Below are 24676 nucleotides of genomic sequence, written 5' to 3'. Positions count from 1 at the left end.
CCACTGCTTAAATGGCAGAAGGTAAGTCACGAGGACTTTTCCCATTTGGCCTTTCGTTAGCCCCCATCAGCAGCATCTCTGCGGCTACAGGGTATTTCAGTGACGCCCTACCTGGATGACCTTCTACTGAAGGCCAGAACGGAGGAGAGGAGCAAACTGGATCTCCAGAAGGAGGTCGATCTCCTACCAGACTTTGGCTGGACCATCAATTGGAGCAAGTCCAACCTAATCCCCAGTCACCAGATGACTTTTCTGGGTCTCGAGTTCAACACCCTTACGCAGCAGGGACAAACAGGAGAGAATAAGAAGTCAGTTGTATATACTACTTCATACTCAAAGACCCACATTACACCTGGCAATGAAGGTTCTAGGACTGATGGTTTCCTCCATCGAGGCGGTACCCTTTGCACAACTACATCTACGTCCTCTCCAATCCAACATTCTGGCCATGCGAAAGGGAGGACCCTTATCACAGAGGATACCTCTCCTATCCTCTACATGGGAGTCTCTCTGTTGGTGGCTCAGGCCAAGCAACCTCTCCTCGGGACATCCTGGGCAGCACCGGATTGGACTGTGATGACGACCGACGCCAGTCTTCTTGGGTGGGGCGCATCATGGAACAACCTATCCGCACAAGGTCTATGGTCTACCGGGAGTCCAAACTTCCAATCAACATTCTAGAACTCCGAGCCGTCAGACTGTCACTCAACCTCTGGTCGCACCACCTGCAATCAAGGGCAGTTCGGGTGCAAAGTGACAATTCCACTACAATCGCACTCATCAACAAACAACACATTCCGGAGGTGGACAACACCAAGGCAGACTTCCTCAGCCGAAACTTACTGGATCCGGGAAAATGGGAGCTTCACCCAGAAGCCTTCGCAGAGCTGGTCAGTCATTGGGGCCATCCCCATATCGACTTGATGGCGTCCAGAACCAATTGCGAAGTAACAGCCTTCTTTGCCTGCTCTCAGGATCCACTAGCAGTGGGAGTGGATGCCATGAATCAGTCTAACATATGTCTTCCCTCCGCTCCCCCCTGAGTGCTGCAGAAAATCAGACAATCACGGTCATCGTGATCGCCCCCTTTTGGCCCAGAAGAACGTGGTTCTCGGATCTTCAAGAGATGTCCATAGCACAGCCCCTTCGACTAAACCTCAGGAGCGACTTACTATGTCAGGGCCCCATAGCCCAACACAATCTGGGCCTCTTTGCTTTGACGTGATGGTTGTTGACGCAACCATCTGGAGAAAAAAGGGAATAGTGGAGGACGTCATCACCACAACGCTTAAATATCGCAAGTCTACCTCATTCAAGGCCTACCACAGAGTCTGGCACAGTTATTAGAATTGGTGCAGAGAGACATCCTTACCTTCAGCGGAATCTTCCTTCATGGAGTGCAATATACCACGGGTTTTATCCTTGTCAACGAGGTTTCTGCTCTCTGAAGGTACAGGTCTCCGCACTCTCAGTCCTGCTACAGTCACGTCTCGCCCTGGACGTCTCCATCCGTACTTTTCTCCAGGGAGTAGCCCACGTCGCTCCTCCATTTCGTCCACTGATGCCAAGTTGGGATCTCAACATAGTTTTGGAGGCTCTTCTGGATCCTCCATTTGAGCCCTTAGCGATGATCTCAGGTGAATGGCTCATCTGGAAGGTAGTGTTCCTGGTAGCAATTTCATGGGCCAGACGGGTGTCTGAGATCAGTGCCTTATCATGTGATCCAGCATTTCTCGTTTTCCACAAGGACAAGGCAGTGCTACGTACTATACCTTCATTTCTCCCAAAGGTGTCGTCCTTTCATATCAATCAAGAGATTGTAATACCATCTCTATGTCCGGATTCCAAAAATGATGATGAGCGAAGACTTCACAATCTGGATGTCGTCGGAGCACTGCATTGGTATCTGACATTGCCTGAAGGATTTGGATCGTTCCAATCACTGTTCGTATTACCCACAGGATCTCGGCAAGGAATGGCGGCTTCCAAGACTTCCATTGCACGATGGTTGAAGGAGACCATCAAAAAGGCCTACTTATCCAAAGGAAAATCGGCTCCAGAGGGTATCCAAGCTCATTCTACGAGGTCAGTGGGAGCCTCCTGGGCATGGCGCAATGTAGCCTCTTTGGATTAGATCTGCAGAGCAGCTACCTGGTCCTCTGTACACACACATTCACAAAATTCTACAGTCGACACATTCTCCTCTGCAGAGGGCTCCTTTGGCCTATTGCACTCAGTGGTGCAATAATGTGTCTTTATCTCGCTCCCACCCTGCTCTTGTTGGGGCTGCTTTAAGTTCCCAACCTCCCCTGTGTCCCCCTTGAAACGACAGAGAAAACAGGAATTTTTGATACTCACCGTTAAATCTGTTTCTCTGTAGTCGATAAGGGGGACACACGGCTTCCCGTCCCAATAGCGAGTTGACCATTTGGTCTGCAAGGGGAAAGTTTTTCTGTTTATTAGTTCTGCAGTTTTTTTCAGCAGTCTCTTTGGTACAAACTGGATCGTTTGGTTCGGTGTTAGGTTAAGCCCCTATACTGGCACGCCCCTTTTTCATTATTCTATTCTGTCCTGCCTCCTAGAGGGTTGAGCTTAACCCCATCTGTCCCTGTGTCGACTACAGAGAAACAGATTTAACGGTGAGTATCAAAAAATCCTGTTATGCAGTTTATACAGTTGTGTCTAGAATTAACACTCCAATCGTACCGTAGGAAACTAGAGTACAAATGTAGTATATACAGGTATGGAATCCAATAACCGAAAACCTGTTATCCAGAAAGCCCCTAAATACAGGCCATCTCCCATAGACTCCATTTTATCCAAATAATCCAAATTTTAAAAATGATTTCCTTTTTCTCTGTAGTAATAAAACAGCACCTTGTACTTGATCCCAACTAAGATATAATTAATCCTTGTTGGAAGCAAAACCAGCCTGTTGGGTTTATTTCATGTTTACAGGATTTTCTTAAGGTATGAAGATCCAAATTATAGAAAGATCCATTATCCCGGGAAACCCCAGGTCCCGAGCATTCTCTCCATACCTGTAAAGACAACAAGCTATGCTACCAGCTGTTTAGACTGAAATGAAGGCGAGATATAGATTACCCGTCAGCAACTTGTTTTTCCATTCCAGCTGATCCCAGGATGCACCATGCAGCAGCTTCCTGTATCTTACCAGCCATTTCCTCCTCTGCTCTCCAACGAACATTATATTTTACATCCTCAGCCACCACTGCCTCCACACCAGCCACCTCACCTGACTTCACTTTCTCCGTTTGTTACAGTGCAGCCGCAGAGAATGGTAAGCACATACTGCCTCTTTTTATATATGAGGTTCCTGGAACATTTTTGTTGGCGTTTTGTTGACCACTGCCCTTAAAGTGGACCTGTCACCCAGACACACAAAGTTGTATAATAAAAGTCCTTTTAAAATTAAACATGAACTCCCAATTTCTATTTTTTATTAAAACATTCGTAGCTGTTTTAAGCTCATTTATCTATGCCTTCTGCATAGAGGCGGGGCAGACAATTACTTTCACTTTCCATTCAGCACTTCCTAGATGTCACTGCTTTCCACATATTCCCCCATTCTCATCACCATTTAATTGTGTAGCCAGGGCATGGGAATGGACATCAGGTCCCCCATTCTGATGCACAAACAAGATTCTGAGATGATCCAAGACTGGCCTTAATAACAGTGTCCACAAAATGGCTCCTGCCTGCTCGCTATAATTATGAATTCCCAGACTGATGGAAACAAGATTCAAATAATTTATAAAGTGTAGTTCATTTTGCTTAACTAATGTGATAAAATAGGATTCTGAATAATTTTTTTGGGTGACGGGTCCCCTTTAAAGGGGTTGTTCACCTTTAAATTAACTTTTAGTATTGTGTAAAGATTGCTATTCCAAGAGAATTTGCAATTGGTTTTTATTATTTGTGGTTTCTGAGTTATTTAGCTTTTTATTCAGCAGCTCTCTATTTAGTAATGTCAGCTATCGGGTTGCTATGGTCCCTATTACCGTAGCAAGCATGCATTGCTATGAATAAGAGACTGGAATATGAATAGGAGAGGGTCTGAACAGAAAAATAAGTAAAACAAAGTAGCAATAACAGTAAATGTGTAGCCTTACAGAGCATTTGTTTTTAGATGAGGTCAGTGACCCCCATTTGAAAGCTGGAAAGAGTCAGAAGAAGAAGGCAAATAATTAAAAAATATAAAAAATAAATAATGAAGACCAATTGAAAGGTTGCTTAGAATTGGCCATTCTAAAAGTTAGGTTGAAGGTGAACCACCTCTTTAAGCAGAGAACAATGGTGAACAAACATGTCGCTGCTTCTTACTGTTTGTTATTCTGGTGGATGACATGCAGCTGTCCCCTTGCTTGAGTGTTTTGGGTGATTTGTGTACATTCAGTTGCAAGCATGACATTTAGTTCTGTATACCGTGTGTTCCAGGGCCAAAATACACTTCTTTCTTCCTTATAAGCTCTTGAATGGACACAGATATAATTAAACTTTACTATTTTCTAGTAATCAGATTTATCAATATGATAGTAACTTAGTTCTGAACTGGGGAGGCCCATTTATCAAAGTCCGAATTTATCTCAACATTTTCTGAAAACCACTCAGACCGTATCCGCACGTGTTTATTCTCCTTATTTATCAATACACTTTCCTGAAAACTTTATTTGCGGGGAAAAAAATGTGGCAAAAAAAACCCGAAATCATTTTCTACCCAAAAACTTGAAACTCTGATTATTGCACAAAACCCAGCACAGGTCAAAATATCTTTGGGACTTCTCCCATTGACTTATATGCAAACTTGGCAGGTGTGAGATTTGGGATTCAGACTTTTCCCATCCTCGGGGTATAATAAATCCATAAAAATTCATGTTGGTTTTTTTTTCCCACTAAAAAATTCGTATTTTACACTAAAAAAAAACTAAAATTTTGGGTTTTTTAGGCATTTAGAGTTTAATAAATAACCCCTGTACAGTGCTTCATCAGATCAATGACACATCAAGTTGAGCCTGAGGCTCTGTAAATGCAGGATGAAAAGTTTGTCTTAATCCCATTCCTGTGAAGACAATCCTTGAAAAAAATTCAAATGATCACTCATGTAGTATCTAATGAGACAAGCCCCCTCGGTTTATACAGAGTGTGTATTTTCAGGCAAAAAAAAATCAGTGAAACTATGTATGTATGTATGTATGTATGATTCTCATGAGTGTTGCGTGGAAACCAGGGATTCACTGAATCCAGGGTTCGGTTCGGGATTCGGCCTTTTCAGCAGGATTCGGCCGAATCCTTCTGCCCGGAACCGAATTTGCATATGCAAATTAGGGACGGGGAGGGAAATCACGTGGCTTTTTGTCACAAAACAAGGAAGTAAAAAGTGTTTTCCCCTTCCCATCCCTAATTTGTATATGCAAATTAGGATTAGGTTCGGTATTCGGCCGAATCTTTCACAAAGGATTCGGGGGTTCAGTTGAATCCAAAATAGTGGATTTGGTGCATCCCTACTGGAAACAAACATTTACTGGGAGAGTACAGTTTGTCTAACTATAAAAAGCATTTGGAAAGGTTTCGGGTGCTTTGAGGCCTCCTTTTTTTTTTTTTTGTACAAGAAAACGATATAGTAAGCAAGCAGGAATTTAAACTATGCTTAAGAAAAAAGTTTCATTGATTAGCATGGAAAAAATCTAGCCATGATAAGTCCCCAAACATATTCGGTCTGTATATTTTAAGAGCATCTAAAATACAAATCACTTTGTAAGTAATCTTTGTAAAGGACTGTGTAGTGGAGAATACATTTGTAAGAAAGCTTGGAGAATAGTATGGCTTCATGCAGAACTGCTTGGAGAATAGTATGGCTTCATGCAGAACTATTTGTTAAGCTGTCACATATGTTGGAGCTACAGCTTCCAACATCCTAGTAAAGTGGCATACAGGCAGGGCGGTCGTTAAATAATCATGGGGCCCACCCCTGCTCCAAGCCCTGCCCCAGATTCCGCCCACTCTACATCACAGTTAAAAGACCACACAGACATCAGCGCTAAAAAAGGTAAAACCCCCCCCACACACACACACACAGATAAGTTATAAAAAGCTATTGGGGACCAGGGCCCCCCTATAAGTAAAAAAAAAAATATTTGGGCCAGAGCCCCCCATAATTTTTTTTTTTTTTTTTTTTTTTAAAGCATTGGTGCCAGGGCCCCCTTACAAGTTAAAAAAATAAATGGGCCCCCTTACAAGTTAAAAAAATAAATTGGGGCCCCAAAGAATATTTTTTTTAAAAAAAACATTGGTGGCAGGGGCCTATAGAGTATTAAAATAATACATTGGTGGCCAGGGGATTAAAAAAACACACATCGGTGTTCAGAAGAATTGAACTCGTGGCTTCAGGACTTCAACTTCGCCTCCTTTCATGACTTTGGGTCTTTTCACCGCTTCAGGAATTCAATTTCGGCTGTTCGGGACTTCGGAAGGAGGCGGCACGGCTTCGGCGCTGTCAAGGGGGGCCCGGCTCTTTCGAAAAGTTCAGCACTGCCATGCTCCCCTTCAGGCCCGGTACACTTGTACCCCCTGTGCCCCCCTGATGGCCCTGCATACAGAATATAGCCACCTACACCATATTTGGGAGTTTTCGTGCTGAAAACTCCTAGTGACCAGTAGATTCCTTTAAAGTAAATGACAGTTTGAACAGTAACAATGGGGAGCTTCTTTGCCAACCGAAAATACATGTGAAATAGTGGTTTCCAACTGGTGTGCCTCAGAGACTCTGGGAATGAAAGTTCATAAACGGTATTGGTAAATTCTAAGAATAATAGCATTTGGTGGTTTATTTTAAAGCAAATAACTTTTCACTTGCAGTAGATTACTGAGCTTGGAAAAACGTATTACATTATCCAGTGTGTATGTGTTTTAAACAATTGCTCAATGATTATTTTCCCATTTTCATTTTCACAATGAAGCCTCTACAGAGAATAGACAATGAGCTGGATATTCGGGGGGACCAACATCACATGGGCAACTTCCCATTCCACCACTCCCATCCTATACCTGCACTGCCTCCTTCAATGCCCATGCATTACCTCTCCCATGATGCCCTGCACCAGGAGCTATCCTTTCCAGTGGTAAGTTGGATTCTTTTGCAGAGACATTTATTTGTTGCAGTATCTTTGTGCATTTGGTAATCTTTTTTTACCTGGTGTTGCCTCTGTTATTATTATGTTGACTTCCTGACATACTCAATGAATAAAATTTGCCACACTGTTCAGTGTTTCATGAAAGCCCATTGGCACTGTATTAGGTAGGTCTGTTAAGGAATGTCATTGTTTAACCTTATCTTTCAATACTTGGCCAAATTGTTGCCTTCAGCTAAATTATTGAAAGGACTGGTTAAAATGATGGCATATAAATTGTGCTTTTTAATTTTTTGCAGCCATATGCTCATCTGATGCCACGGCGACTAAATGCCCAGCGTTATCGCCTGCAACAACCACTGCCGCCACCTCCACTGCCCCCATCTTATTACCCAAGTTTCCTGCCCTACTTCCTGTAAGTTTCACTATCACCATATACATATTCTAACATTCATTGGTTCTACAATATTTCAGTTGCCTTCATCTAGAATGATAAGTCTTAAATGTAAAGTGATTACTCACCACAAAATCGAAGAGGCCCAGGTGCACCGCCCTGAGCCCTCAGCACGGGGAACAAACAAACCGAAAAACCTTTTGGAGCAGGCACTCAATAAAAACAAACTTCCACCAGGCAAATGGTTCACAGTGAAGAGTGCTTATTGTGTCCACAGCCTTATGAGTTTCATGTCATAGACACTTAATCATAGCCTATGATTAAGTGTTTATGACACAAAACGCGTAAGGCCTGGTGGAAGTTCACCTTTATAAAGGGCCTGCTCCAAAAGGTTTTTCGGCCTTCATCTAGAATATCAATCCAAAAAAACTTTATATTTTTCTTTCTTAGATCTATATTTTACCTTTTCTAAAATGTATTTATCTCCCAGTTCCATGCTTCCTGTGTCTCCTGCCTCAGTTGGACCAGCCATCAGTCTTGATCTGGATGTGGATGATGTGGAAATGGAGAATTATGAGGTAAGATTGTCCATGGTTCAGAAAGAAAATCTTCTAAAGCCCTGCAAACTTATAGCTGATATGTTTGTCTTTTCTTCCAGGCATTGCTGAACTTGGCTGAACGTTTAGGAGAGGCAAAGCCACGGGGACTCACCAAAGCCAATATTGAGCAGCTTCCCTCTTACCGCTTCAATGCTGAAAGCCACCAGTCTGACCAGACGCTGTGAGTATTGGGCTTGGTATTTGGGTTGTGTTGCATATCTCTTAAAAGACATGTAAAGCCTACATTGTCCTCCCATGTATATAAGTTGGGCATATTTTCCCCACCCAAGCTACATAATTTGTACTGCATATACCCCCTCCATTTGCCAGTACCATCACATTTTCCTAAAACAAATAGCAGCTTTCACCTGTCTGTCACATCATCAGTAACTTGACATCTGCAAACAGGACATGTACGCTGTAAAGTTCATTGAATGCAGGTTTACACAGGCACAACATGCTTTGATAAAAAGTTCTGCTGGGGTTGAGCACTGTAATGGTTAAGCTGAGCTTAGAAGAGGTGGTTTGGGTAAAAAATAGGATCAGACAGCTAGGGGCCCATTTACTTAGTTCGAGTGAAGGAATAGAGGAAAAATTGTTCGAATTTCGAAGGGTCGAATATGGCTACTTCGACCTTCGACTTAGAATCGAATGATTCGAACTAAAAATCATTCGACTATTCGACCATTCTATAGTCGAAGTACTGTCTCTTTAAAAAATTCTTTGACCCCCTAGTTCGCCACCTAAAACCTACCGAGGCCAATGTTAGCCTATGGGGAAGGTCCCCATAGGCTTCCTAACAATTTCCTGATTGAAGGAATAGTCTTCGATCGATGGATTAAAATCCTTCGAATCGTTCGATTCGAAGTATTTAATCGTTCAATCGAACGATTATTCCTTCAATCGTAGGAATAGCGGTAAATCCTTCGACTTCGAAGTCGAAGGATTTTACTTTGACGGTCGAATATCGAGGGTTAATTAACCATCTATATTCGACCCTAGGTAAATGTGCCCCCTAAAGTTTCTATGGGAATCTGCAATGCTATCTCTTCATTGGTTGTTAAACTGGAAGGTGTGTTTAGTAATCTGAGCTGAGAAGAACTGAGCATGCTCATGAACCAACAGCCGAAGCAAATTCCTGAGGGAGGGGGTTAGAGGAGTAGAAGGATTTCTAAGGATTAAGATGATGCTGCAGCCTTACTGTTGGCCTTTTAACAACTAGAGTGGCAGTTATCTAATGATTTCAAAGATGCTGTTCACGGATTAAATTTTTGTGGAGGGACTTTACATGACCTTTAAGGGAATTGGATAATGACTATCAAGGTTTGTTCTCTCTGGATAAGATGCACCTTTAAGAGGACATAACACTGTTCAGATATGGTAGAGGGCATTATGCAAAGATGTGAGAGACCTTTATAAAAAGATTTTGATCTGCAGCAGTTCAAATGGTTCTTTACTATGAGGAAGACGCTGTCTTATGATGATACGATTGCAGATTCCCTTGATGCATTTTAAAGGGTGGAGGAGCTTGGATGCCTTCTTGAATAGGCAAAAAATCCAGACATAACAATTGTGTGTATACTGCACACGTGCTCATGTGTTCATTTCTGCAGAATTGGAACTCTTGTTGGGGAACTGTTGTTAACATTTAGAATTATCTGGGGGTGCCTTGCAAATTCGCAACCCCTGCTGATTTTTTATCTTGCATTGTCCTCAAAAAGGAAGGAAGATAATTAAAAACCAATGAACTCATTTTAAATACTTTCCACGGTTTTTACACTTGCACATGGCTGTTCTTCATTTCCAACCACTTCTGATCTTTCCTGTTAGATGCGTGGTTTGCTTTAGTGACTTTGAAAGCAGGCAGCTCCTCCGAGTATTACCTTGCAATCACGAGTTTCACGCAAAGTGTGTCGACAAGTGGCTCAAGGTAGGTTTCCTGTATATATTTATTGTACATTCAAAAAAATGGCTGTGTGGTTTAGTATATGCTTTATTTAAAATAAAAGAAATTCTTTGATGCTTCCAACTACTGAACGTAACCACTGCTGCTGTCATGGGATGCTAGAATTGTAGCTCAGTAGCTTAAGCGACAGATAAATGGGTGAACTAAACAAAAATGCTTCTGCCTTCTTCATACTGTTGTTTATATAGTGAATAAAGTACCCCCTTTTGTAAACTATAAGGATATTATGTTACCGAGGAGTTTCATGACCAAGGCCGCCATGGAACACCGAGTTAGCTTCTAATATCCTCATATTTTGCAACGGGGGGTACTTTATTTATTATAATACACAAGTTTTAGTGAGTCGTGACAAAAATGACATCACAAGTCACCGTTTATAACTGATGACATCACTAGTCGCTGTTTATAAGGATATCATTTACAAGATATTCATGGCTTTTGTGTATTCTAAAGGATTCATGTATAGTCTGCTTTAGAAAGCTTGAACAAATAGCACTGGCATCCTTTATTCCTTTAAATGTCTTTTGGTGAATTCCAAGTGTCTGGCTGTGGGAAAAATGTTCTACCTTTATGTAAACCAAATAAAAGTGGTGGATTTTCTTAAATCAACGCAAAGGAGTATGTATAGAAATACAAAGCAGCTACTTACTATATGCTGTTGAATATTCTGCAGAGACAAGCTAATCCTTCTTTAGTTCGTTTCTACTTTGCTGAATAAATGAACATCACACTCTGCTGTGTCAGTAGACTGAGCTTAATAAATGCGCTAGGGGCAGTGTCCTGTGTGTTTGGCAATATAATTTAACACAAAAACACTTGGTTTTCCAGCACAGTTTGGGGCTTCAAAGATATATTAATTCAAGCAGCAGGAGATGGACATAAGGAAGTTTCTGCTGATAAACAGAAAGGAAAAGAACATTATAGGTCATAAAGTGGTCTCTCGTCAGGGAAACCCCCAGTCCAAGGGTTGCCAATAGTTTTTTACAGTATGCGGAGGATTCAAAATTACAAAGAGACCAACTACTATTTAAGCAGTAGCCCAAATATTTGTAAAGTTAAAAAGGACATACATAAGCCTAATGTTTTGTGCATAAAATGGGCACTTACTCATAGGCGCATAGTGAAGTTCTACTGATAGAATTTTCACAGTCTAAACTACTACTGCTGCTGGGAACATTTGATGCCATGTATGTACTTCATGTCCTTTTATTTTAGCAATGAAGCAGAGAATGGCAATATCTTCCATTCCTAGAAACATGGCAGGATCTTAAAGGGGATCTTACCTAAATTAAAAATAAAAAAATATATTCAGAGGTGCGCTCCCTGACTCTTTATATTATACCTTGCTATGCAACTATCTCTGGTGACATTCCTTTGCAAGTGGGGGACCCTGCACTGTATTAATTCTGGGTATTTAAATTCTGGGTATTCCTCAGTACAAGCCTTACTTCTACACCTAAGGTTTTACACCTAATTTGCTCTGCCAGCAACAGTGGTTATTTTATATGAGGCTGAAACAATCTTTGTCTCGCAGGCACATGTCTTTCCCAATTATTATCGGTACTCTCCCGCTTTAGAACTCTTAGTCTAGCATCACCCAAGGGACCCTCAACCCCCCTCCCCCACTCTCCCCTCTGTTATGCGTCATGTGCTCACGTTCGCACTTATGCACATGTGGGGGGTGTGGGAGTTGCTACACCGGGCAAATGCCCCCAAGTCTTTACTTACCCCTCTGTGCTGATTCTGTCCAACGGAGTTCATGGGTGCCATCTTCTTATCTTCGGGAAGTAAGTGTCGTATTGCCGCATGCGCAGTTGGACCAATTTTCTGTTTCGCGACAACTGTGCATGCGCTGAAAGTCATGTAAATGATTTCCGAAGCAGCTGAAGATGGCGCCTGTGAACTCCGCTGGACAGAATCTGCACCGAGGGGTAAGTAAAGACTTAGGGGCAATTGCCCGGGGTAGCAACTAGAGAGTGGGTCTATGTAGGGTGGGGGGTAGTTTTTTTTTTTTTTTTTAACTTTAGGGTTTGCTTCTCCTTTAAAGCACGTAAGCTGATTGGAGATCCCTAAATTGGAGATCTGTTGAGCCACCTTCTTCAGACCTCTAGATCTCTAAAATGTCTAACTTGGGCTCTATGAAATACCTTATGTTAAAAGAAGGGCCATATTACAAGATATCAACATACAGTTGTGTTCAAAATAATACCAGTGTGTTTATAAATACTAAAGCTTGAAATTCTTATAGCTTTTATTTCCATACACGCAAATCCATTGGAAACACTGCACATTCGATTTCAAATCAAAACATGAAGAAATGTGTATCAAATTTGTGTCATTCCTTCACAGAAAGGGAATATTAGCCTGTTCCAAAATAATATCTGCATTCTTCTTTACAAACTCAAACATTCACTGTAAAAATCCCAGGTAACTTTAGATCTTCTTTTATCTTCCTGGAGCAGATCACTGGCTGACTGTTTGCCATTTTGGCTATTCTTCTATCCACTCGAATGGTAGTTTTCCAGTTTCTTCCACGTCTTTCAGGTGTTGGTTGACATTTGAAAGCATTTGAGATCATTTTAGCTGAGCAGCCTATTGTTTTCCGCACTTCTTTTTATATGTTTTACCCTCTTCAATCAACTCATCAAAGTACTCTGTTCTTCTGAACAATGTCTGGAACGACCAATTTTACCAATTTAAAAATGTATTATAACCAGTATGCACAACATTTGCTGCCTTCCTTCCTTAAAAAAGGGCTGTAATTGACACTTGTTTTTTTCCCAGAATGAATGACCTCACTATTTGAACTCCACACTGATATTATTTGGAACACACTATTATTATTTGGCACAAGCCTCAATCAATGTTTCGATTACACAGAATCAGCAGCATGTCATGACTGTTGGGTCTGTTGGTTTTCTATTATTCTACTACAACTACTAGTAAATTAATTGCCATATATAAATATAATTTCTACCAAAACCAGTGATTCATCAGGTTAGTGATGTTGAACTGCTATTATTCTGAATACAACTGTATCTCGGGTACCTGTCTTAAAAAATTCCCCCCCTGTATCAAATCACCCGACGATCTTCCTGAGGTATAAGCCATTTATTGCTAATGACAAACGTGTGTTTGCTTTCATAAATGATTTCAACGTACATTTAAAAGGTTTTTCCTGCTTTGTGATTTGCTATCTACTTTGTACACTCAACCTTCAATAAACTTGCCTGAACAAAAAAATGTATTCATTGAGGTCTGCTGACCACTTTCAGTTTACAGTATTCTATTCTATGTAGTTTCTGAGATATTATACATTTTAGACTAATACCAGGCTTTTGGCTCAACCGTTCCCTTTAAAGGTTATACCCCCATATGTAATAAAAGGCAGTAAGTTTGTCCAGGAGCTTTTGAACAGGTGACAAGTAAATGCTTCCTGCTGATTGGTTGCTGTGGGTTACAGCTACTGGGCAAACTTAATGCCTTTTATTACATATCCCCCATAGTGTCCATGACCCTTACTTAACTTCCTGTAAAATCAGTCGCTGACTCTTACTTCCAGATAGTGTTGTTGAGGCAATAGCCAGGTAGGTATTAGCAGTCTAAAATTGGTATCTCACAAACCGCTAAAAATATTAACCAAGAGAACAGAGAGCACCATGAATGTTTACATCAAACAATACGGTAGCATTTTACAGTATTGCCATTAAAAATAAAACCTAGTGCAGATTCTGTTCCCTAATCTTTTGTTTTTTTTTCACATTTAAAGCCGTCTATAGATTTCGATGCTTTGGCTTCATTTTAGAGAAAAAGCTCAGCAGTGATCTGGAGTGTTGAATGGCTATAATTGTGTTGTGAAATAATGCACAGCTAAATGGATAGAACTAACGTCTTGGTTTTCTTCCAGTCAAATCGCACATGTCCCATCTGTCGGGCTGATGCCTCTGAGGCTCACAGAGATGGGGAATGAGGAAAGGATATTGCCCTCTCCTCCAGCTGGCGCACAAACCCAGAGGGATGAACACAAAACATACCAGCCTCCTTGCCTGACTCGGATGCTTCAGCTGCCCCTTTCTTCTGCGTCTGTCGTTTGGCCAGGACATATAGCAGCTTTGGATCTGGAGGTGGTGTCAAGTCGCACATTCCACCGTCTCCACCCTATTACCTCTACACCCCAATTCTTTCCAGCCCCTGCTTTGTCTCATTTGTGGGCATGGGGAGGAATCGGAGGTGTGCTGGAGATATATTGGGTCTGAAAGGGCAACAGTTTCCTTCTCCGCCTCCCAGTGAGGAAAAAGACTGGCTCATGAGGGCCTGTGCTGGCTCCCTATGGGAATCTCGAGGCATTACCAGGGACAACCCTGTTTTTAAGTCATTCTGCTGCCAAGCTCTCTGTGTGAGGGGCTAGTCACCGCTGCTTCGTTAAATATGTTTGCACTGAGCCCTAGCTGCGCTTTTTATTTTCCTTTCATTCTTGTTGTATGGCAGCATTCCATTAACCCATTTTACTGCAGAGGTAGGGTCTTTGTTCTTTTTCACGACGATTGCCTGCCATGGATTAGTTCCCTACGGTGGCTTATTTGTGAGAAGAATTAGACTTGCAAAGAAAATGAGATTTCGATTCTGGGAAAGAATCGCTCAAGTCATATTGATATTCCTTCTCTAGCACTTTTCCTACTCAAAAACATGCCAGGCACAGTTCAACTAGAAAAAGCTGCATTCAGTGTTATGTCAATGTCACAGTTGAATGTTTTGGTTCACCACCTAATTTCCAGGTATCTTCTTTATAGCTGAATGATTCTTTGTTTTTGCACCTTCATAGGACCAATGTGATGTCTTTACTGTCCCAGTGTGGGCTCTAGGTTAGTCCCCTCTGCTAGCGGCTAAGTGCTACTGGGAACAGAAGCCTGTAATGTCATTTTCTGCTATGAAGAGCCCTGGTAATGCCTCCTTACTATATTTTGTTTGGCAGCAGGTTACACAATGACAGGGCACACTGATGCACGCCAAGCTGTGTTTTTATGGGTGTGTTGCACTATATGTACCTGCATTTTCCCCACCACAGCTCCCGTGTAAGTCAGGACCACGGGGGGAACCTGGGCGAGCGGCTGCCTTATTTATCGATTTGTATCTTTTTTTTTTAGTTTGAATTTGCATGATAGAACAGAAAGAAACGACAAGAGCCAGCCAAGCATTTCCGATCTATGTACATGTTTAACGGTCGGGCAGAAAGTCTTAATGTTTCACAATATGCATGTGTGAGCAGCTTGGAATATGGTATCCGCTAACCCTCAGCCGTGTGTGGAGTGAAGTGAGGGGGGTGGGTGGGATTAAGCATTATATAGGGGTATGTATCTTGCTGCGCTCGTTCCTGCTGTGCACTTGTTCGCCAAGCAGAAGGCACCTGAACTGTTTGTAGGGATATGAATGTTTTTTTTTTTTTTTTTTTTTTTAAAGGTCACACTCGGGCAGGGATTGTGTGTTTTCAGACCAAACGTTTACTACTTTCACCATAAAAAGAGAAATGAATACTGGACCAGATAACGCTGAATGTGTTGGTGGATAGTGTCACAACATATACGGCTGCCCTTATTCTCATTCTTTTCTGGTCATTCCCTTTTGGCAAGAAGGCTCATTTATGCAGCTGTCCATGCTCAAATCCTGGAACCATGGAAGTAAAAACAAGAAATCATTCTAATAAACCTGGCTCACATTTCATCTCCTCTAGCTGACCGGCAAGGGGTTAATCTTAATTCATTAACAGGACAGGGGACGAGATGTTCAGTTGTTGAGGTTCCATCCTGCACACCCCTCAATATCGCCGATAAATTCCGGGTCTCTGGGCACACAAACCCTCGGCTGTCTATTGACATTCAAGGATTGGCTGCTTTTCCAGCTTTACAGATGTCTTCCTTTTTCATTTGCAAATGTATTGCAGATCATCAACACACAGTCCACTGGGGCTCATTTATAAACACTGGGCAAATTTGCCCATGGGCTGTTACCTATAGCAACCAATCAGTGATTAGCTTTTTAAATCCAGCTGCAAGAAGAATAATGAATGCAGAAATCTGGTTGCTATAGGTAACAGCCCACGGGCAAATTTGCCCAGTGTTGATAAATGAGCCCCAGTATGTTGTTTTGTCATGCACTGGAATCCTAACTGTACATTATATAGTGTAGTAACACATACACAACATGGTGAACCCAGTCCCCTCTGCATCTTTATCCTGAGTTAAGATCGTATGTACAAACTGTGATTTCTATGGTTCCCTGTCATTTCGCTCTGGGTTTTACCACGACTGCCAATGTCCTCTCCATAGACCTGCAGGCCTGGTGTTTGAAGCCATATGACTCCAGTGATTAATATTCCCTCTCCGGGGCATGAATGAAGCATTGAGACATTTTCCCTCGCCCACATGATAAATCCCCAGGGCCAGTCTAAAGTCTCCAGGGGTAACTGTCGGACTGCAGCAGAGAAACCGCATAAAGCACTTGTTTTACAGCACACAAGTTACCAAAGGTCTTACTGTATATATTGCAACACTTTCAGAATTCTATCACAAGTCCGACAACCGCAGTATCTGCTGCCTCTATCCGTTAGCGACTCCTGGAGGCGCCCGTCACACAAATGAACGAAGTCTCCTGTAATAAAACGATTGGCCGTCCTTCCGCCCTCTTGCTCCGTTGTATAGAGTCAACTCGAGGTTCTGATGACTGGGAACCTGAACACCATAGAGCAGCGCTTCTAACCTCATTATCAATCCAAGTACAAGCCTTTGGTTTAGGATGTCTGATTGCTGCATAGATGCCACTTTTTTTAAGCAAATTCTTTTTTCTTTACCCCTATGGTGGGATATAGTGGATTGTTTACTGTATCATCCCAACCTCCTGGGCCTCCTACTCACACTGGGCTGTTTTCTCTCAGTTACTGCTCCCACTAATATTCCTGCTCCTCCCCAGAGTCGTGGCTTCCCTTACTCAGGGTCCCGGAGGTGTCTTCTGTGTTACAACTGTATATCTATATGTGTGTGTATACATATATAGATATAGCTCTCTCTATAAACTTTTTATTTTGGGCTTTTGGTACTTGCACATTTACTGGTTACCTCATTTCCCATGTATGTATTTGAAAAAAAAAAAATGCTAATATATAGAAAATGGTTCTTGAAGCTATCAAAGTATGTGTGTTTTTTTTTCCCTTCATTCCATTGGAATCATATTGGTTTGTAGCATTTAACATAACTAGTAATATTGTATTATATATATGTGTATACTGATTGAAATTTTTAACAGATTTGTACTTTTTTTAAAATGAAAGTTGCTAGTTTTGCTTGACCTGGTAGTGCAATCATTTATTTTTTTTAATGTTGTGGCTGAATTGAGAGGGTTCTTCACTAATAAATGTACAAGGACAAAAACGAATGTGTTTCTCCTGGATTTCTTTCACAAGGACTGAAGAGCTTGCTGTCTTTGTATGTTATACCTTTCACTAGGATGCAGAATTCTTGGATTGGGATCAATCCAACTTTTTCCATTTAAAGATCAGCTCCACAGGCTATAGAAAAAACAAATAACAGAACCTAGTGCAATATTGTTAATATTTAGTGCAATCACACAGTGTGTCTTGAATCATTGAAAGTCAATGCACAGATTTTTTGTGTGTATTTTAAAGTGCTATAGTGATTTCTACAAGGTGCTATCTCCAAAATAAAATTATAATGAAGTCAAACAAAGTGCTTTTAGTGCTTGCTTCAAAAGGTAAATTGAATTAAAATAAGGTGCAATGGTGTTTTCTTCAATCAGTAAGAATCAGCATGGGACTTCTCCACTCTCTGGTGGGATTGGCAACTTATAAGATTGTTGATTTCAAAACAGCAGATCAATATCAACTCCAGGGTATTCCTTTTTCTGTAAAGACATTAAAAAGCAGGTACAGCGCCCATAGTGTAATTTGCCTTTATTTTTTTTTAAAAGGTTTTAAAACTTTATTGCACTTACATAAGTCAAAATTCTGAGTGCATATCAAAGAAGCCAGTCTAAGGGTAAGGCCACACTGGGTCGTTTTGGGGAGATTTGGTCGCCTGGCGACTAATCGCCTTGTCTTTGCAGCGAACCAATCTCCCCAAATGCCTTCCCTCAATCTGCACCGGCTAAAATGAAAAAACGCCAGTACTAATCCTATGCAGCGGTTTGTTTTCCAAAGTTGCCTCACAAGGAAACCTGGTGACTTCGGAAAACGAATCGCCGCGTGTAATCAGCGCCGGCGGTTTTTCATTTTAGCTGGCGCATAGTGAGGGAAGGTGTTTGGGGAGATTGATCGCCGCCAGGCGACCAAATCTCCCCCAAAACGCCCAGTGTGGCCTTACCCTTATAGTGTAGTTCGTGGAGGTGAGCCTTTGCAATAGGGTTCTTCTTTCTAAATTGTAGAGACCCATGGAGGCTTATTTAAAGGTCTTGAAGCAGACTCGTATATACTACTGCCAACACCTACAGGTGCGCTACATACACTGAAAGTTCAAGAAATCCGATTTTTAAAACAGTTAGAATTGTTTGTATAATGTAATGATCAGCTCACTCTTTGCCTTCTGCAAGATCTCCCCTATCTCCACTGCAGTTCTAGCTGAGGCAGGCATCTTGGATTTCACTGGCTCCTCCTACCTATATCGTCCCAGCCAGCTGTAGCTCTGAAATCTCGCACATGCTCAGTTGAAATTCCTTGGTTGCTTAGCAACCCTTCTAAGCTATTTCTAAATCAGCCAAACCTTTGTTTTAGCTGCTGTTCAGTAGTGCTGCCACCTGCTGGAAGTTAGTGTGTGCCCTTCATTTGCATAATGACTTTACCAGCAGGGCACAAGATAGGGAAATCTCCTGATACTTCTAGTGGAGGAGTTTACTAAAACAAGGCATTCTGGGCTGAAATGTGCATGTTATAGTCACTGTTATAGTGCCAGTATGGACTCCCTCAGTGAAAGAACCCATCTGACAAAGTAAGGGATTGTTTTTTAAAACCTGCATCTTAAAAAAAAAAAAAAATATATATATATGTAGTTTGATTAAATGTGTTTAGCTTGTACTGGTCAGATTGTTTATATGTGTTTGATTTTGGCTGTGATAGGTGCCCTTTAAGGCTATATAATGGGAGTGCTGGGGTGTTTTGTTTCAATCAGCCTTGTAGCATCAGTTTATATAACAGGCCAACCTCATTTTCTGCTGGATAATTTGTGACGTCCCCTAAGCTCAGCTTCTCAACAGCTGCTCAGAGCCCACTGAGCATGTGAGTGTCACAGACACTTTCCAAGATGGCGACCCCCTGTGACAAGTTTGAAGTCCTGGATCATTGCTGCTATTGACAAGCTGAAACTTTAGGCTGGTTCAATAAGTTCTCTATATAAAATAAGGCATTTTTAGCCATTCACTTTTAGGGTTTAGTTCTCCTTTAAAGGTCACCAACTCAAAGGGGCAGATTTATCAAAGGTCAAAGTGAATTTTCGATGTAAAAAACTTCAAAGTAATTTTTGGGTACTTCGACCATCGAATAGTCCAACTTCGATTTGAAGTTGAAAAAAAAACTTCGAAATTTATCATGTACTGTCTTTTCAAAACTTCAACCATTCGCCACCTAAAAGCTGCCGAAGTGCTGTTTTAGCCCATGGGGGATTTGTGGGGGGAAAACTTCAAATCTAAGTAGATCGAAGGCGCTATTACTTTGATCGTACGATTCGAAGTAGGCCGAAAAAACGGACCACTTCGACCCCAAAAAACCTTCGACCTTTATTCGGTTGGTCTTTTTAAATTCAAAGTTTTTTTTAACTTCGAACTTCGACCCTTGATAAATCTGCCCCTAAGGGTTGAATTGAAAATTCGAATTTCGAGTTTATTTTAGTGTAATTCGAAAAGTCCAACAAAATAGGAATTTGAAATGTATCATGTACTGTCCCTTTAAGAATTCAAATTTGACTATTCGCCATCTAAAACCTGCCGAATTAGTGTTTTTTAGCCTATGGTGACTTCCTACAATCAATTTGGAGTTTTTGGGTGAAAAACCTTGAATCAAACTCAATCGAATCCTATTCACCCATTTTTTTAAAAAAATTAGATTTTTTTTTTTTTAATAAATTTCGATTGGTCGTTTTTTTTTTTGTTTGAGAGTTAATGGGAATTTTTAGAAACTCCCATGAATTCGAAATTTCGACCCTTGATAAATCTGCCCCTAACTGTTCTGAAATGATACATTTAGTTGATGCATTTCTTATGTCTGGCCCTGCTGAGCAGAATTCCTGAGCAAATTCTAACAGTTCAGAAACTGCTTCTGGATTACCGAGCAGACGGGAACATTACATTTAAAAACATCACATTTTGGAAAAACTGGAAAAATCAAAAATATGGAAAGCCATTGAAAGAATTCTTTATTTCTTGTGATCTGAACTGAAAACAAGTGGTTTAACAACTGGAGTTCCTCAACCTGACTTTATTTCCCAGCTATTCAGTTTGCAAAGCAATAAAAAAAAAAAAAGTTAGAAAGGCAGTAAATTAAAGCAAATTATACAACTACCACAATTTCCAGGGTTGTTTTTGGTTCACTTGTATGGCAATTACCATAAAGCATGCATGTGCTTGTCACAAAACTGTTGCACTGAAATAGACAAGAACCAGCACCTGTGCTGAGAGCAGTTTCCATAAAAATAAATGGTTGATTTTTTAAGATATATATATATATATAACCAAAGGAATGGTGCACTCCGTAGAGAAAATTAATACCTGGGTGCCAGCATGGGAAATAAGCAGTGAACAAGGATTGCGGCACTCACAGGGTTTTAGTGAAAAAACAAAAAATTTTTTTATTATTAAGCCTCAACGTTTCGATCCCCCACAGGGGGATCCCTGTGGGGGATTGAAACATTGAGGCTTAATAATAAAAAAATATATATATATATATATATATATATATATATATATATATATATATATATATATATATATATATATATATATATTTTTTTTTTTTATACAGGTCATGGAACTCCGAGGTAACTTCTAATATCCTCATATTTTAGAACTGGGGGTACTTTATTTATTATAATACACAAATTTCAATGAGTCATGTGACAGAAATGACATCAGAACTCACCGTTTATAACTGATGACATCAGAACTCACCGTTTATAAGGATATAATTTACAGGATATTCATGGCTTTTGTGTATTATATAGTGAATAAAGTACCCCCTCTTGTAAAATATAAGGATATTATAAGCTACCGAGGAGTTTCATGACCATATAAAAACACGAGGCCGAAGGCCGAGTGTTTTTATACAGGTCATGGAACTCCGAGGTAACTTCTAATATCCTCATATTTTACAACTGGGGGTACTTTATTTATTATAATACACAAATTTCAGTGAGTCATGTGACGGAAATGACATCAGAACTCACCGTTTATAACTGATGACATCAGAACTCACCGTTTATAAGGATATAATTTACAAGATATTCATGGCTTTTGTGTATTATATATATATAATACACAGAAGCCATGAATATCTTGTAAATTATATCCTTATAAACGGTGAGTAGTGATGTCATCAGTTATAAACGGTGAGTAGTGATGTCATTTCTGTTACATGACTCACTAAAATGTGTGTATTATGATAAATAAAGTACCCCCAGTTCTAAAATATGAGGATATTAGAAGTTACCTCGGAGTTCCATGACCTGTATAAAAACACTCTGCCTTCAGCCTCGTGTTTTTATATGGTCATGAAACTCCTTGGTAACTTATAATATCCTTATATTTTACAAAAGGGGGTACTTTATTCACTATATATACACAGGTATCCAGAATGCTCAGGACCTGGGGCTTTTCAGATAACAGATCTTTCCATAATTTGGATCTTCATACCTTAAGTCTACTAGAAAATCATGTAAACATTATATAAGCCCAATAGGTTGGTTTTGCTTCCAAAAAGGATTAATTACAGTAGAACCCCCATTTTTAGTCATGGGCGAATAAATTAGCAAAACCACGTGAAAATTCACCGGCGTCAAAGTTTTTTTGAAATTTTGACGCCCGCGAATTGACGCCGGCATAAAAATTTGCATTTGGAAAATTTTCCGGGACAAATTTGCCCATCATTACCCATTTTACGTTTTTCAGGAGACCAGAAAACGTAATCCAGGAAATGTCAAATCAGGGAAATGTATTAGGCATAATATAAAGGTGGGAGCACAAAACAACAATGTAAAATGAGGAGAAACTTAAAATTAGGGGATGTAAAATGGGGGTTCTACTGTATATCTTAGTTGGGATCATGCACAAGCTACTGTTTTATTACTACAGAGAAAAAGGAAAAAGTCCATGGGAGCGATTTCTGGATAAAGGGTTTCCACATAACGGCTCCAATACCTGTATATCCACTTGCATTAAATGATGTGAATTCCAATAGTTCCCCCTCACAGCAGTGCCAAAAAGCATTAACATAATGGTGGAAGTGCTCATTCAATTACAAGTCAAATCAGTTGGTTCTCCCCAGTGACCTCACCAGCACTTGCTGCCTACAAAATGACAGTGCCCATGAGAAAGAAAAAAACCTTCTGCCATATTTCATTCAATAAATCTGATTGGAGGTGCAGTTACCTTTTCTACTGGATATAGAACTGATGAAGTGCAGCTGAAAGGAAGAGCCCAATGATGGTGAGTGGAAGAGCAGGACAGTGAGGGATCACAACATTTACTGCACAGGGCATGGGGCTAATGTCAGGCCTCACTCTAAGACTGGGACTTCACTCTTACATCCCCTGAGTTTAAACTTTCCTATATAACACAATACATAGTAGCTGTAAGTGCCAAACTGGATTACACAATGTACTGTTCTCCTGCACGGGTAAAACTGGTTCAGAAACACTATTATGGTTATACAGTTGTGTTCAGAATAATCGCAGTCCAACGTCACTTACCTGATCAATCACTGGTTTTGGTGGAAATTATATTTCTACATGGCAAATCATTTACTAGTAGGTGTAGTAGAGAAGAGAAGCCTATTCGATTCACCAACTGAGAACCACCAAAATATATGGGGGCATGAATAGGGAGTGGGAGATATCATGGTTTTACTAACTGCTTTATCTCATAATGTATCGAGTATTTTGGATACTTTTTGAAGTGTCCTTCTACCATCTTTGATTTGTTAACAATTGATATATACTGTTGCAATTTGGTTCTGTTGTATATTAAAATAGCAACAGGTTTATGTAACTGATGTGTAAGGGATACTGGGAAAAAAACATTTTTTCAAAATGAATCAGTTAATAGTGCTGCTCCAGCAGAATTCTGCACTGAAATCCATTTCTCAAAAGAGCAAACAGATTTTTTTATATTTAATTTTGAAATCTGACATGGGGCTAGACATATTGTCAATTTCCCAGCTGCCCCAAGTCATGTGACTTGTGCTCTGATAAACTTCAATCACTCTTTACTGCTGTACTGCAAGTTGGAGTGATATAACCCCCTCCCTCCCCACCCCTAGCAGCCAAACAAAAGAACAATGGGAAGGTAACCAGATAGCAGCTCCCTAACACAAGATAACAGCTGCCTGGTAGATCTAAGAACAACACTCAATAGTAAAAACCCATGTCCCACTGAAACACATTCAGTTACATTGAGTAGGAAAAACAGAAGCCTGTCACAAAGCTTTTCTCTCCTAAAGTGCAGGCACAAGTCACATGACTGGGGCAGCTGGGAAATTGACAAAATGTCTAGCCCCATGTCAGATTTCAAAATTGAATATAAAAAAATCTGTTTGCTCTTTTGAGAAATGGATTTCAGGGCAGAATTCTGCTGGAGTAGCACTATTAACTGATGTGTTTTGAAAAAAAAACATGTTTTCCGATGACAGGATCCCTTTAAGGTTCTCAACATGTTGGGTTTCAAAGTGAAATTAAATGGCGATGAAGTTTACCTTTCGGTGTTTTAAGGAGTGCATAAACCAGATCAAATTAAATTATTCTAATTCTAGTGGGAAGGGTTAATGTGTATAATGGAAGGGGTTTGTACTTTCTTAAGGGTGATCAAGGTAGGAGGCCGTTAGCTTCTGTGGAAGTCGCTAGTAGCCACGAAACGCGTTAAGCAGGCAGCCTATTATATGTCCTAAACATATAGGACATATAATTCGTATCAATCATTGAATAAATGATTTTTCAATAAACCTCTACTTTTCGGTGCTCCATTTTCTTTGTACTCTAGGAGGGTTATTTATCAAAGTCCAAATTTATCTCCATATTTTCTGCTAGAAACTTGGATCAAACCTGCTCTGGTTTTTACACTTATTTATTATTACATTTTCCTGAAAACGTGCTTTGCAGGAAAAAATCAGATTTTCACAGTTTTCGCCTGAAAACTTTGGGGTATTGCACGAAACCCAGAGCACATCAAAAAATCACTGGGACTTCTCCCATTGACTCATATGCAACCTCAACAGGTCTGAGATGCCGGATTTTCTGATTCTGACTTTTTTGTTCCCAGAGTTTAATAAATTCTAAAAAATGTGATTTTTTTTTTTAAAAGTCCGATT

At 40.4% G+C, this 24676-nt stretch overlaps 1 protein-coding gene across 8 annotated transcripts in view; it reads left to right on the top strand.

Annotated features, from left to right (window-relative positions):
- Nucleotides 1–17525, top strand: part of rnf44.S (ring finger protein 44 S homeolog) — a 53039-nt gene extending 35514 nt beyond the window's left edge. For all 8 annotated transcript variants that reach the window (XM_018256092.2, XM_018256095.2, XM_018256090.2 and 5 more), the window contains 7 exons: nt 3134–3301; nt 6978–7139; nt 7448–7563; nt 8033–8120; nt 8201–8322; nt 9972–10071; nt 14015–17525. In XM_018256092.2, coding sequence (XP_018111581.2) covers nt 3134–3301; nt 6978–7139; nt 7448–7563; nt 8033–8120; nt 8201–8322; nt 9972–10071; nt 14015–14077 — 819 coding nt within the window. In that variant the 3' untranslated portion in view covers nt 14078–17525. The remainder of the gene's footprint in view (nt 1–3133; nt 3302–6977; nt 7140–7447; nt 7564–8032; nt 8121–8200; nt 8323–9971; nt 10072–14014) is intronic.
- The last annotated feature ends 7151 nt before the right edge of the window (nt 17526–24676 follow it).

The sequence above is a fragment of the Xenopus laevis genome, chromosome 3S, assembly GCF_017654675.1.
Source record: "Xenopus laevis strain J_2021 chromosome 3S, Xenopus_laevis_v10.1, whole genome shotgun sequence".
NCBI classification, from domain to species: domain Eukaryota; kingdom Metazoa; phylum Chordata; class Amphibia; order Anura; family Pipidae; genus Xenopus; species Xenopus laevis.
This window is presented reverse-complemented; position numbering and strand designations above follow the sequence as displayed.